Source organism: Helianthus annuus, chromosome 5 (genome assembly GCF_002127325.2).
Source record: "Helianthus annuus cultivar XRQ/B chromosome 5, HanXRQr2.0-SUNRISE, whole genome shotgun sequence".
NCBI lineage: Eukaryota > Viridiplantae > Streptophyta > Magnoliopsida > Asterales > Asteraceae > Helianthus > Helianthus annuus.
This window is the reverse complement of record NC_035437.2, coordinates 104,735,255-104,751,632: the sequence shown is the minus strand read 5'-3', so window position 1 is coordinate 104,751,632 and position 16,378 is coordinate 104,735,255. Positions and strand designations below refer to the sequence as shown.

At 33.6% G+C, this 16,378-nt stretch overlaps 1 protein-coding gene across 1 annotated transcript; it reads left to right on the top strand.

Moving 5' to 3' along the window:
• Positions 1-6,885: 6,885 nt before the first annotated feature.
• On the top strand, positions 6,886-14,569 carry LOC110941005 (L-ascorbate oxidase homolog). Its single transcript, XM_022182601.2, has 8 exons — positions 6,886-7,255; positions 7,607-7,716; positions 8,950-9,220; positions 11,660-11,762; positions 12,044-12,389; positions 12,740-13,105; positions 13,221-13,299; positions 14,060-14,569. The coding sequence occupies exons 1-8, from the start codon at positions 7,121-7,123 to the stop codon at positions 14,270-14,272; spliced, it is 1,623 nt and encodes a 540-aa protein (XP_022038293.1). The 5' UTR covers positions 6,886-7,120; the 3' UTR covers positions 14,273-14,569.
• Positions 14,570-16,378: the final 1,809 nt, after the last annotated feature.

The following is a 16,378-nucleotide window of genomic DNA, read 5'->3' as shown; positions in this document are numbered from 1 at the left end:
TTCTAACCCGCTCGTTAGAAATTAACGATTGCGAATCGTTAAAATAGTTGGTTATAAGATAAATTAATTCTAATACGCCTATTAGAAAATTAGACGATTATTTATTGCTATAAGCCGTTTTTGGTTTATATAAAATAAACGTTTTCTAACCCGCTTGTTAGAATTAAACAATTGACAAAGTCATTAAATCGTTTCTAACACGCTCGTTAGAAAATAAACAACTATCAAACTCTTTAAATCGTTTCTAACACGCTCGTTAGAAATAATCGATTACAAAATTTGTTTCGAAGTTTATAAAAAATATAAACTATTTCTAATACGCTCATTAGAAATAAACAAATAAAAATCGTTTAAACGTAAGTGGAAAAAATCCGTTTCTAACTCGCTCGTTAGAAATTTAATAGTTTAGACGAAACCCTTACAAAGTTTATTATCCAAAATAATTGTCTCCAACACGCTCGTCGGTAATTATTTGAAATAATAATATTTTCTAACAAATCTAAACGTATATTTTCTAGCAGGCTCGTTAGAAAATCTAATCGTCTTTTAACAAGTTAGTTCTACACAATCATCGTATCTAACACGCTCATTAGATATAAAAGATTTAAAAACTTATTATTCTATAAAATTTTAACACGCTCGTTAGAGATATAAAAAAGTTTTAATCTTGTTATTCTTCAAGCATCAACGTTTCTAACACGCTCGTTATAAAATATTAAAACTTGTTAAAATAATTACTTTCTAATATGCTCATTAGAAAATATAAATATTTAAGACTTTTAAAAACCAACATTAGTATATCAATTATGGTTACTAAAAATTATTAAGAAATTAAACGTTACAAACACTTTTATAAGGGGTTACAAAATAAATTTTTTCTAATACGCTCATTAGAAAATTTAGTATTTCAAAACATATTGAAATACATATTATTTTGTTATGGTTCGGTTACTCTAAACACGAACAAAAATCATGAACTCCAAACTTGAATCAAAGCGTCCGTTTTCGTAACACGGTATTCGGATTAAAGATTGTACTCCAATAATAAAATAATCCGACTCGTTTGTACTACATATTATTTCCCAAAAAAAAAATATTTACAAGATTTTAACAAAAATCCCATTAAATATTTTAACTTTCGTGAACCTAAATCCTCGTAGAAAAAGGATTTAAGATTGTCGCAACAATCTTCACTAACGTCTGTTTTAAGATTGTAAGAACTAAGTTCACTTTTTATTAAAATATATTACAAAATAAATAAATAATAACGAGACTCTCGTTATTTGTGGGAAATTCGACTAGTACAGTACCGGATACAAAAACTAAAAAAAAAACGAATATAAAATACAATATAATTGTACCAATCTTGACGTGCCAAGGCATCCACCTACGCCACCCAAGGGTGCGACACAAGCGGACCCGCCATGTATCTGACCACGCGTTCATCGGCAAAAAATACAAAGGCGTTGTGCGAAGTTCAAAGCGCACCGCATTGGGCTTATAGACCACGCCACGCACGCATGTGTGCAGGTGCGATGCACCATTTGGATCCTCACTAGTGTTTGCTTTTTAAGGAGTGTTCCTCCTTATATACCACTTTAAGTTTTGTCATTCCACCTATGTGGGACAAGATGACAAATCTTAATCCATTTTTTCTCATCCTTGTTTGTTCCAAATATACAACTTCAAGCTTCGATATCTCATTCATCTTAGCTTCATTTGGACATAGTTTGAACACAAACCCATAAATAATTATTTATACAACACATATATTAATATTATTGATGTCCAAAATATTTAGTGAAAAATTCATTTTCACTAAATTTCCAACACTCTTTTGTACCTCTCAAGACTCGAACCCGAATGTTTTGTATTTTGTTTAAACACTTGGTGTCGAAATCAACTCGACTATACATGTCCGACGCAGTATGTCTCTAACTTAACCACGGAAATTTTTAATAAGAATTCGTGGGCATTATATAAACAAGATGAAAAAATTTGTCTAGATCCATAAACTTTTAAAAATAGTAGAAAAAGGAACAGTTGTCCAAATAATTGAAAAAAAGGTTTTGACACAAGACATGTGCTTTTCTTTGTTCCCTCGCATCAGATGAATGGAATTATTTTGTACGATCTTATTTTTGATATATTATATATTTAAAAAAAGGCCGGTTAAGAAGAATAACTTTTTCTGGTTCTATATTGATATAATATTAATAATTAGTAACACTTATAAATGACATATAAAGTATGAAGTTATATATAAGGTTGCAAGTAAATGAAGCCTTAATGAACCATTCAATGATAAGATGAATAGTATTTACCTTTTCATTTATTAAACAAAGATAATACATGTCTAATTTGTTATTTTTGTTTTTTTTTTTTTTTGAAAGCTATACTTCATTAACACAGCAAGCCAACCCAAATCGGGCTGGCCAAAACAAACACAGAACAAACTATTACATATTTACAAACGAACACCAATCACCTCAATCTATTCCTTTATGTTTCGATCTATTAGAGAACCAAAGAAATCCCGTCGCCTTAACCTCACTAAGAATACTATCTATTCGGTTCGGTTTATTAGATAAAATCAAATTGTTCCTCGCTCTCCATATGCTCCAGCAGGCAATCATAATAATTCCATGAACCACATCTTTTTTCTTTCCAAAGCTCTCAACTCCTTGTGTATACCGAGAAGGTCCTTGATCGAGAATGCTATGATGTTCGGGATCTTACACCACATACTGATGTCGTTCCAAATGTTAGACGCAACCATACATCCAGTAAAAAGATGTAATGACAATTTTTCGGCCGAGAAACACAAAATACACACCGAATCTCCGATTTGTTATTTTTGTTCATGAACTTTTTTATGAGCCTACTTTAAGGGGCTGTTTGTTTACCTCTTAATGTAACTTTTAATGGTTTAGACCTCTTGCTAATTCAGCATTTAATGGTTCAGACTGTTTGTTTTGCGAGCAGATGTTTGAATGGTTCAGACATTTGCCTCTGAATGGTTAAGCATTATACTAAGTCTGAATGGTTAAGACCTCTAATCTGAATTGGGCAAACATTTGCCTCAAAACAGTTAACGATTATACTGTCTCTTAATGATTCAGAGCTCTTACCGGTTCAACACTTAATGGTTCAGACCTCTTACTGATTCATCACTTAACCATTCAGAAGTTTCCAAACGGCCCCTAAGTTTCTTTCATAGTTATTTGTATTCGTAGGTTATAGAAACAATCAAATTTGTTTGTTGATTTATATATTACCAAAACACTTAAATCCTTGTTAATGTTCTTCCCGATTGTGTACAACTCTAGATACAGATTATTGTAAGTGAATTTTTATGGTTATAAAAATATGAAAGGAAGGGTGGATTGGGTGTTCAATATAAAAACCTGTTATTATCTGATATTTTGTATTCATTTAGGGTATTAGACAAACATTTGAGGTCGGTGGCATGTTCATAGGGAAACACAAAATCCAAATCTAATATGAATATTTGTTTATTTGTTGTATGTATAACGACATTACTTGATGTAAGGAATATGTTCGAAAGGACGACGAACCTGTGTATTTAACTTTGTTTTAAGTAATTATTTTTAATAGTTATTACCTTATATTCCGGCCAATAGATTATCTACAATAGTTTTTCAAATACATGGTCTGTAATAGTTAAATAACATAAGTTCCATATACAACCAAGTTGATATATAAGAAAAACATTTAACCTAATACGTAGCAACTAATAAGTTATGGTTCAAATCTTATGAGTAAAGATCTCGTACAAAGTATCTTATCGTACAAAATGTATGAATCTATGTTGTCAAAGACGCAAGGCGCAGGCGAGGCGCATCGGCCTCGCCCGGAGCCTAGGCGCAAGGCGCAAAACAAGCGTGGGCTTTTTTAAGAAAAGCGCACATAGAGAAAAAAAATATAAAAATATGTTATGCTTTGAAAATAAATAAGATTCCACATATATAACTAAAAAAAACTATTATACATGCCATTTAAGATCATGGAGCTAATAGTTAGTAGCAAAGTTTAGGACTTATATGTTGTAAGTTTTGGGTATGTGAATAAAAGTCTCAAAATGTGTAAATACTTTGTCCCACAAGATCAAAATCACAATACAAGATCGTTTGTAAGGTAATTATGATACTCTATAGAATTACCTAAGGGCGTAGCTTAAGAGGGGCCGGGAGGGGCGCCCGACCCCCCCCCCCCCCCGAACTTTTCGCTCAGTAGTGTTATATATGTAGTTTTCGTATAGAAATTTTTGGGTATATACGTTTTCGAACCCCCCGTTTTCATGGTCAAGCTTTGCCACTAGAATTACCCTACAAGATCAAAATTACCCTACAAGATAATTTGTAGAGTAATTTTGATAATTAAACTACGAGTAAAATAATTACGGAAATATCACCACGTTTTTTTTTTTTAACTTTTCCACTCTATTCGTACGTTTTGTACGATAAGATACTTTATATTTAATCTTTTGTCTAAATCTTATAGGTACGTTTAATATCATCCAATTTGAAGTACAAAATTACGTAATAACATAAATACATATTACTTTTCTCTTTAACCCTATTTTATTATATATATATATATCTAGTTAGCATTAACGTACATGTAATTATATCAGTGACAGACCTAGTTCATGATGTGAGGAGTGGCTGACCCCTTAAAAACAAACGTAATTTTTAGGCAAAAATCTCTATCGCGTATGGCTTCGGTTAATCCCCTTGATTGTAACCCCAGAATTTAAATATTTTGAGTTCGCTGATTGTTATGTTTTGGTTATAAAAGAATTTTTTAATATTTAAAAAAATAAAGGTATAAATAAAAATATAGTTGGAATATAAGGAGCACATGGGACTAGAAAGGGTATACCTGCCACATTACCCCATACACAACTGGATGCAATAACACCATGTGGGATTTGTAGTTGCCCCCGTCCACCGACACCTCTCACTTCATTACATTGTAACTACTATTTTTTTTTTTTTACTTTTTGTTATTAACTTATCATCGAGATTTTAAAAAGGGTAGATGCACATTTTTAGATGGAGTAACTTTTAAGTATGCCTTTAGATTGTATACCTTTTATCTTATTTAACTTTTACTTAAAACAATATAACCTATTCAAATATATTTGTTCATGTAAACATAGCAATATAGACGCCAACATAAGAACAAGTAAAAAAAGAAACATCATCACTTAATATTAGTTTAACATAGTATGTTATTCTACTTTCACATTTTTTATATAACACATTAAACTCAAGAAAAAAAAAACTTTCAGTTAATTATGATTTAATTTAGTAATTTTTTCTATCGTCAATCTATCTCTGGTTTTTTCTTCCTGGGTCTATTATAACGGATAGGTTGTGAAGATTAATTATTTATTTAACCAACGATAAGTTCTTTTCAAAGTTTTTAACATGACACGTCATGTTCGTGCATATATTCATGACGTATTTAGTGTATATATATTGATGACGTATGATATCTTACGTGACACTTAGTATTTTTGGGCATAAGTTGTATGAAAAAAGATTTCCATCGACCACTCTAGTTGCATTAAACGCTTTTTGACATGTAGGATTTGATATCATGACATATAACAACTTATAGGGTTAAATCAACTTATGCCTTCACCAAATGGTAGAATCGATGATAAAGAGATTTTGACAACATAGTCATAGATTGTTTGTGTCACCCAGTTACATCACCATGGCGTCCTCTAGCGCCCCACACCACCCCACCCCATGCCTGCCATTGAGGGGGCGCTATGGCATCTCCGCAAGCGTGCTAACGGTCATTTTAACGCCAATCATGTGGGACCCATTCCTTTTCCATCAATCAGATTTTCTTTTTCTTTTTTTTTATGTTGTTTAAAAGGGGTTTTAAACCATTGCAAAGATGTTAAAGGAAGAGACTTTAAAGCCCCCCATATGAGGTGGCGTCTAATGACGCTGATGTAACGTGATAAAGCCCCTAGGTGCTTTATACCACAACCTACAGCCTTATAGTAACAGAGTATTGAGTAAACTTTCATTTTGCTCCATGTGGTTTGGTCACTTTAACGGTTTTGCCCCCAACCTTTAAAAATAATCATTTTCCTCCAATAGTTTGCTATGGTTTTTCCAATTTGCTCCCCGTCTCTAATTCCATCCAAATTGTCTGTTTTTCCATTTTGCTCCCCGCAGGGAGCAAAATAGAAAAACCATAACAAACTATTGGAGGAAAATGACTATTTTCAAAGGTTTAGGGTAAAACCGTTAAAGTGACCAAATTACAGAAAGAAAAACGGAAGTTTACTCTAGACTATTAGAGTATGTGTAGTTATATTATATATCTATTTAACCCACTTTTTTGCCTTTCTCTTCATGTGCATAGTTCTTTCCACATATCTGCTTTTTCACATATATATTTTTTTCGCTTATTTAATATATTTTTTCATATTTATTTAAATTTCTTAAAAGATAGCTATATTGTGTGTTACAAAATATGTATGCTAATACGTTGCTTCTGTTAATTCATTTCATGACTAAAAAGATTAAATTTATTTGATATAACCACTAAGCCATGAATATATTAAAACTATTATTTTCTTTTAACTGATAATAAATTACAAGTTAGTTATATTTGATTAAAAAAAAACACTAAGCTCTGAATATATATATATAAGAAGAAAACTATTGTTCTCTTAATTTTCTTGATACAGTTTAGTTGTATTTATGTTCACTTTACAATGTATCAACAAAACAAGAAAAAAGTTATAAACTTTAAACAGTATTTCGTACACCTAACCCTTAAAATCGAAACAATGAATAAAATAATTTCCAGCAAACAAACAATCTCCACCGAAAAAAAGAAATAACAAGATAGCGACCACATGCATTTGTCAAAAATCATTATTTAATTTATATTTTTCCCTCTCAAAACCCCCTCTCATTTCATCAATCGGCAAACAGACACACTCTGTACCGCACTTTTAAAAGTTCCAAACCCTCCTTCATCCCCCACCCCACCACACACTTTCCTAATTTATCCACTCTTCACTTTCAACTTTCCACTCACCGGAATAACAATAACAATAACAATGCCGCGAAATGTGGCGGTTTTAATCGCCGTTGGAGCCGTTCTCGTTGCCATTGCTGGAGCTGAAGATCCGTACAGGTTCTTCACCTGGAATGTCACCTATGGCGATATTTATCCTCTCGGAGTCCGTCAACAGGTTTGTTTTCTACCTTTGTTATATATGTAAATAGGCGATATATAAAAAAAAAAAAAAAAACCCAGAAACAACCCATTTAATAAAAAAAAAAAAAACATAACCCATATAACACCCTAGGCAAAATCTTTATCCCGGGCGGGATAGATTCTTGGTTTATAAGAAATGTCATGTCTATTAAATCACCAACGCGTTTTGGACGCATTAGTTGTTGAGCAGACGAAAAAAACTCCACAGTTAAGCATGCTAAGTGGATCTGTGACATGGATCACTAACAGATCTCGAGTTTGATTAGTAGATCTGTTACTTTTGATTGTTCCAACACTCTTTGTTTGTGTTTTTGTGTGATTGCAGGGGATTTTGATCAATGGACAGTTTCCTGGACCTGATATTCACTCTGTTACAAATGATAATCTCATTATCAATGTGTTCAACAGCTTACCCGAGCCGTTTTTAATCTCATGGTAATTAATCGGTTATTCGCTTAATTTGATTAATTTTTTATTTAAATTTGAATAGTAAGTTAGTAAGAATTTGTTCAGATATTAAAATTGAATCTGGTTGAGTTTGGAATTGAGTGTTAAGAGAGTATGTTTTTGTCGTCATGTTAAATGTAGTACACCAGATCTAGCATCAATGGATGTATGAACAGTTTTTGTTCTAAGTGATGTAATCTGTTTGGGTTCAGGTTTCAAATGTGAGTTTGAATTTGAATTTGATTTTAATTTGGTTTTTAAAGCGTAAGTTATCAAAAACAGTACTTGAGGCGGTGCATCTGTGTTTGTCATTTAACGTCTGTTAACACTTGCACGTGAAACTAACAAATTCGTATAAAAAACAAGAATCAAAAGTTCTGTTTAAGATATGCTCCCTCTTTTTTGTATAAAATTAATAACTAATTTACCGCCAACTAATTTATCTATTCCATATTAAATGTATCTTTTATTAAAGTAATAATTTATTATTTCTTTTGTTTTGTTTTTTTTTTTTTTTTTGAAAACGAAAGAAAGATCCTCTAAATCTCAAGTCTTGGTAAAAATGACATATAGCTTATAATTAGTTTAAGGGGTGTTTGTTTTAACTCTTAATGATGCTTTAATGGTTCAGACCTTTTACTGGTTCAGACTGTTTGTTTCACGAGCAGATGTCTGAATGGTTCAGACATTTGCTTCTGAATTGTTAAGATTTATACAGAGTCTGAATGGTTAAGATCTCTAATCTGAATTGGTCAGACATTTGCCTCCCAACGGTTAAGCATTATACAGGCTCTTAATGGTTCAGACCTCTTACTAGTTCAGCACTTAATGGTTCAGACCTCTTACTAGTTCAGCACTTAATGGTTCAGACCTTAACCATTAAGATGTTGCCAAACAGCCTCTAAGCCAAATCTCAAATCAGCTTTAGATGTTGAGTTTATTAGAAATGTACTGGTTTAAATGTCGTTAATGCGTTTTGAATGTAACGGTTGTGGATAAAAGGAGTGCTCGATAGTTAAACGTGTTTGGGTGAGTTTCTTGTGATAAAAACATTTAATACTGGTTAATACAAGATAAAACAGACTAACGACTTTTTTGTTTATTTTTGAAGTTCATTATATTTGTTTTTCATGTTGTTTTTGGTATATATTTGTATTATGTAAAGCGATATTTATCAGTGTAATAAATCTCAGTTTGTAAATGTGAAATGTTATCATGTAGGAATGGAATTCAACAAAGAAGGAATTCGTTCGAAGACGGTGTTTATGGCACAACATGTCCCATTCCACCCGGTAAAAACTTCACGTACATTCTCCAAGTGAAAGATCAGATCGGAAGCTTTTACTACTTCCCATCATTAGCGTTTCACAAAGCCGCTGGTGGTTTTGGAGGTATCAGGATCCTAAGTCGTCCAAGAATCCCCGTCCCTTTTGATGAACCCGCCGGAGATTTTACCGTTCTTATCGGAGATTGGTACAAAGCTAACCACACGGTGAGTAAAGCTTCTTATTATAAGTTAAAACGGTTAAAGATTTTCTTAAACGAAACCTAGATATGTAGACAATATTTTATATTTGTTTAATTTTATATCAACGAAAATATAAGCGGTCAGAGTGAGGCATTGGTGGGCAATGATAGGAGACCCAGGGAAACCTGGGTTGGATCCTTGAGCCAAACGGGTTTTACCGGTAATTTCACCGTCATGCCTACGGACGGGTGGGTTACCGGGTTTTCCCCGGAATTGGTGGTGGACTCGGGTTACTCTCGGAGTACTCCGTTTGTCCAGTGGGTGCTCCGAGAGTACTCGGGATTGAGTTTGTTGGCCGTTCAAAAAAAAAAAAATATATATATATAAGTAAACGACAACCATAGATACCCATATTAATAGAAAATTTGTCTAATAAAATAGCAGCGAAATATATAAGTAAACGACAACCATAGATACCCATATTAATAGAAAATTCGTCTAATAAACTAACCGATAATCCAGCTAATGGTGTCATGGTCATACTTGAAAAGTCAAAGTATGGCCTTATTGTATTTCATGTCATTAATTTGACACCGAACGATTTGAAGTGGTACCGGTCACAATGTTACTGCATTAACTGAGTTATGATCGGGTCAAATTTGGTAGGCCACACATTATGAAGCTTGATTTTTACTTATTTATTTATTGGTTAATTTACTCGTAAACCTAACAAGAACACCATTTTTTATTATTTTTACTACATTAAAGTTTGACCCTTCTTTTCTAGGTATATAATATTTATTAGGTGATCATAGATCAATATAATTTTCAAAAAAAAAAAAAAACCCTTCAAATATAACAATGTAACATAATACAATTTAAATTCTACATTTTCTATAAGTTTTTAAGTTGTAAACAATGTAACATACATATATAAAAGGTTTTTTTGTAACATTTTATAAGTGCATGTAAAGATTACAAAAATCATATTAAAAACGTTATCGAGTATTGAGTAGGAGTAGGAGTAGGAGTAGGTGGAGGGTAACTGTGTCGGCTTTTGGATTTAACACAACCCTACAACAGCTGGGCTACCATCACTTTATTGCGATATGGTTTGGGCCTATATGACAAAATTTTGGGCCCCACCGCTACAAGTAAATGATAAAATAACAGAGTTCAGAGCCCCACCTAAATTTCTTTTAATAGATGGTTCACATTTCACAGTAATATTATCTGTGAATATTATTTATTACAGTTGCATGCACCCCTAGCAACAGTGAATTAGTTGATGGGCCGATTCATTTTTAAAAAATAGAAAAAAATTTATAATATTTTTCATTTAACTTTTTTCTCACAATGGTAAGAGTCTGACATCCCAACCGGCACATGATAGGCCCATCATTTAATAAATAAATCAAGCCCATCAAATGACCCACTAAAATGATGATTTAACATAAATGGTTCTTGCATTAAAGTTAAGCATTTATATTATGTGTTAGGCGTTTCAAAAGTTGTCATATTTAGACGTAAATAAGAAAAAAAAATATGGGTGAAAAATAGCTTTCTCATTTGAGTATTCACATGGGTTGTTTAATGTCAATAATGCTACAAAGTTGGGCCTACTTACTTGTCACTAGTATGGACTATTAGTGGAACACTATTAGTATTATCCATGTGCAGTTTTAGGCTTTAGCTTGATTGCTTACTCCAAGCCCAGGCCCACCCACCAACTTTTGTTTTTTTGTTTTGTTTTTTTGTAGTTTTTCTTCCTTCAACGACTATATGTCGCTTATAGTTATACCAACCAAATAATTTGCATAATTCGGTTATAACATTAAAATGTATTTGACGACTATATGCCCGTATACCACGGCTTTACACCTGTATAAAAGCGGCATATGTCTGTATACAGGGGGTATACAGACGTGTATGCGTCGGGTATTCAAGAACTCAATGTCCGAATATCGGGGACTAAGCAGTTATGAACAATGTCACTCTTCGAAAATGTTTGATAAAATTTTCTTTTAGAGATTAAATACTATAAATACCATTTCATAAATCAGTATCACTCGAATGTTGAATACATAAAAAAATTACTAGTATCCTAACCGGTGTTGTGTATGTAACAATTACGTGTCACTTGTAAAAATGTTTGATGAACCGGTATCAATGGGTCTACTCCTAGACACACCATTATATATTAATGTTTACATTAAATGTAACAAGGTGCAAGTAAAAATCACAACATGCATATTGATACGTGCTAGATCAAATAAGTTATCATTAATCTACTGGAATAAAATATAAACTAGCTAGAAATGGTTGATTATGTGAAGAAAATAGTTTTTCTTCTTCTTTTTTTTTTTATAGTGATTTATACATTATGTTTTGTGGGTTTAAATCAGATTCAGTGAGAAGACTTTATTATCATTAAATTTATAGCTTTGATTCGAATTGTTGCAGACCTTGAGAAGAGTTCTAGATGCAGGTCACAGAATACCTTTCCCTGCTGGAATTCTCATTAATGGGCGTGGACCAGGCGGTGCTTCTTTCACTGTTGAACAAGGTAAATATTAATACATTTGTTAGAGGTGTACTTGTATCGGGTTGATGGGTTGACGGGTTGTAAACATTAAAAAATGTGTGTATGAGCGCGTTTAACCCATTTTTCTGAATGTGTGTCTAACGGGTAATTGCATTAGTAAGTTGTAAATGGATTATTCAATTAATCAGGTCAACCGTAACGAACCGAATTAGCATGTTTTTTTGTTTCTTACAACATGAATCTCTAATATATTTATGTTTTTTTTTGTTTCTAACAACATGACTCTAATGTTTGATGAACAGGGAAAACTTATAGGCTAAGAATATCAAACGTGGGATTACAAAACTCGCTCAACTTTCGCATTCAAAACCACAAGATGAAACTAGTCGAGGTCGAAGGAACACATACGGTCCAACAAACATATTCTTCGTTAGATGTTCATTTAGGACAATCTTACTCCGTGCTATTCACAGCCGACCAACCCGGTCAAGACTATTATATTGTTGTCTCCTCCAGGTTCACCACCCCTATCCTCACAACAACCGGCGTTCTTCACTACTCCAACTCTGCCGGACAAGTATCCGGCCCAATCCCTGGTGGGCCCACCATCCAAGTCGATTGGTCCCTTAACCAGGCCCGGTCCATCAGGTCTGTTTTCTTCACATCTTTCTTACCCTTATCATTTATATTGTAATCTCTTTTTGTTATGAAGTACTGTTTCTGGGCCATCATGTGAAATAGCAAAAATAGTTAACGGGCCGAAGCCCAAAACTGTTATCAGGCCCAGTGATCCAGGGCCTGGACCGGAAGTTGCAATAGTCCCCTATTTTTTTTATCCAAAAGTCCGGTTAGGCTTGGTCTTACAGGCCCGGTACATAATATTGTTTTTCCCATGTAATATATAGGTAATTAAATAGAAAAATATTATAACCTTCATGATTTTTATTGTTAAGAGATTTACAAATATTTGTTTTACTAACATTATTATACAACTACAGAACCAATCTTACAGCAAGCGGGCCTAGGCCAAACCCGCAAGGTTCATACCATTATGGCATGATCAACACGAGCCGAACCATCATTCTCCAGAGTTCTTCGGGTCAAGTTAATGGTATGCAACGATACGGGATCAACAGTGTCTCTTTCAAGCCTGCTGACACTCCCCTCAAACTTGCTGATTACTTTAACATTGGAGGGGTTTTTCGTGTTGGAAGCATATCTGATAGACCAACTGGTGGCGGTCTTTATGAAGATACGTCGGTTATGGGGGCTGATTTCAGAGCTTATGTTGAAATTGTCTTCGAGAACCCATCCAATATTGTTCTCAGTTATCACATTGATGGCTACCAGTTCTTCGTTGTTGGGTCAGTACATGTTTTGTGTTACGACATGATAGTGATTATCTTGTTATTGTGTTTTCAAGTTGCGGATAATCGGTCGTTTGATTAATTTTAATGTGATTTAATTTATGAAATACAGGATGGATGGCGGACAATGGACTCAAGCTAGCAGGAACGGTTACAACCTTCGAGACGGTGTTGCACGCAGCACAATCCAGGTTTGTTCTTCGTTTCGCTTTTAGTTTTGTTTTCAAGGTAGCAGTTTCGACCCTTTCACTTATAAACGGGTAGATAGAGATGCACAAACCGGGTATTTTTAATTACCAGTTCCGGTTATGGAACCGGTTATTGCTATAACCAGTTCGGTTCCGGTTCAGGTTATTTGACCAAAAAAAACCATACCATATGTGTCCGGTTTCAGGTAGGGTTCGGTTCCGGTTCTTAAGAAACCGGGTATTAAAATACCCTATTTTTGGGTTTTTCTATACCCTATTTCCGAGTAGTACCCAATTTTAAGGTTTTTCAGTATTCTATTGCATTTTTATTACTCTATTTTCTCGTCTTTTTGTTATTATTATTAAATATGCATTTTATAATGTAGAAATTTAAAATAAATGCACTGACATAAATTAAAGGTAGATATTAGATTCATGTATCGGGTATAATCGGTTCCGGTTCCGGTTCTTGTCCGGTTCGGGTATTAATCGGGTATAATTGGTTCCAGTTCCAGGTTTTGAGATCAAAATGCATACCCTATCTATACCCTACGGGTAGGGTCGGTTTCGGTTTCGGGTATAGAATACCTTGGTATTAAAAAAACGGTTCCGGGTTTTTTTTACCGGGTACGGTTTTTCTGTGCACCTCTACGAGTAGATATATAGATTATGTTTCATCTCAAACGGGTTGAAAACGACTTAAAATGTATAATTAAGTTTGACTTGATACGTTAATAACTAAATTTAAATTACGCGGTTGTAGGTTTACCCGAAATCATGGTCAGCAATTTACGTCGCACTCGATAACGTGGGAATGTGGAACGTGAGGACGGAATACTGGGCTCGACAATACCTCGGTGAACAATTCTACCTACGTGTTTACACAAACTCGGGGTCCATCAGAGACGAATTCCCAATCCCGAAGAATGCACGACTGTGCGGGAGGGCAGCCGGGCGCCACACACGGCCTCTCTGATACCAGTTGAAGGTATGAGTCTAGTAGACATGTTGTCACGTTTAGTATAATTGAATTCATTTTGGTTTGTGTAATTTATTCTTGTGGTGCTATATAAGCACTACCTGAAAAATTAGTGTTCACTTTAGAACTGTTTATGACCTCACCTCAAGGTCACAATTCTTTTTATTTTCAGTATCTATATAAGTCTGCTTTTTGTTGTTATGATTATTGTAATGTAATAAACCCTTACAAGATATATATGACTCATGTCTGTTGCTTCACCTTTTACGTTAAGGGGTGTTGGATTTGAATTTAGTTTCCAATGGTCTTCTATTTGAATCCCTTGCTAGCGAGCATACATTATTACATGGATATTATTGTAAATACATCTTGTTTTATGATGGTAAAAATAAGAACATGTAACTAAAATGTTAAACAAATGATCATATGTCTACAATCTATCATCTCGATGTCACTCAGAAGTAAAAAGACATACGGAAATGACAAACAGGTCAATAAAGCTACAAACAGAAGGACGGTAGATCAACCATAATGTTATTGTTCCAACAATGTTAAAAGGTTACATATCAACCGTAATGTTTTTGTTACAACCATGTTAAAAGTTTACGTAATTAAAGAGGTAAGTCCACGATGGATGCTACAATAAAAGATTGTGAAATCATCATCAAATATTTCCTTTAACATGTATAAAATATTCGTCAACACAAATTAATGACACAAATTAATGTTGGTGAGAATAGCAATTTGTCTAAATAGCATAAGTATGAATAAAGTCTCAAATCCGCATTTTAATTGTACATTAAGTCCTATAATCATACTAGCATGCATAAGCTAGACATCAATCCAAAGTATCCACTAGCGTAATCTTATCACCGAAGTGAATACGACCGTATTGATTGAATAGTTAACAATGACCCAAAAAACGGAGCGGTGTGCTAATCCTATAGCGCTATACATGTTAAGGAGGCTTTTTCAAGTTAATAATAGATAACACGCATAAGGTTGTTCTAGCATGTATGACGATTTAGCATAATAAGTAAGCGTGTTAAAGGATTGAGTGTTTGCATAAGATGAATTGCATGTGTGTGATTGTGCATTTAGTTAAGGATACATGTTGCAACCCAAATAGTGTTTAAAACGTAAAATGGGTCAAGTATGAACTAACGTTTTGTGAAGATTTCCACAAAATGCGAGTGAACGGTTTTGAAGGATGGAGTCACCAAAGTTTACCCTAAAATGATAAACAAAGGTGTATGAGTATGAGGATTTTAAGATTAGAATATAAATGGAAAACTTATAAGTATGAAAATACATAAAAACATATCATGCTAGATAGTTATTTGGACACTATTTTTAGTTTGTGTTTTTCATGAGTGTTATACCCATTAGAACTCCAAAATATAGAGTCTAAAGCTAAGATAATTTCCACCTTAACACATAACATTCAACCATGGTTTCGGTTGATATTATGGTTCGGTTTTTAAGTATTATATATGTATATTGTTAGGTATATCATAGTTATGTATTAAAAGTATGGTAATCCACTAACCTCAAGATTTTCACCATTGCACAAAATCACCACATGAATGATTCGGATGGTCATGAATACAAGTATAAAGACCATAACTAAACTATCTATTTGCTAAGTAACCAAGTGAGGTATCACCTAGACGAGTACTTCTAACATTGTGAGATTGGAGGGTTAGTGTAAGTTTACTCACTTTATGACTTGGAGCTTCTTTCAAGACTTACAAGAACTTAAAAGAAGGCATATAAATCTTGTTTCTGGAACAAAACCTTAACATAAGCGATTCAACATGGAAGTTTGTTGGTGATTTGCTTTGGTGCGAAAATGTTCCAAAAACAAAGTAAAGATGAATATGTTTATAAAGTTTAACAAAAACAAAAAATCCTCATTTGGACCTCGAAAATGGTGATATACCAACTTTGTTTACCTTGATAAACATGTGGTAATACTCCTAGAGGTTATCCAAGGAAGAAGAAGAAAAACGAGAAGAAAAGTGTAAGAAGAAAGACCAAAACTCACTATTTTGGTTTTTGAACTTTCTACCCAAAGTGGAAGAATTGAAAAATTAGAGAGTG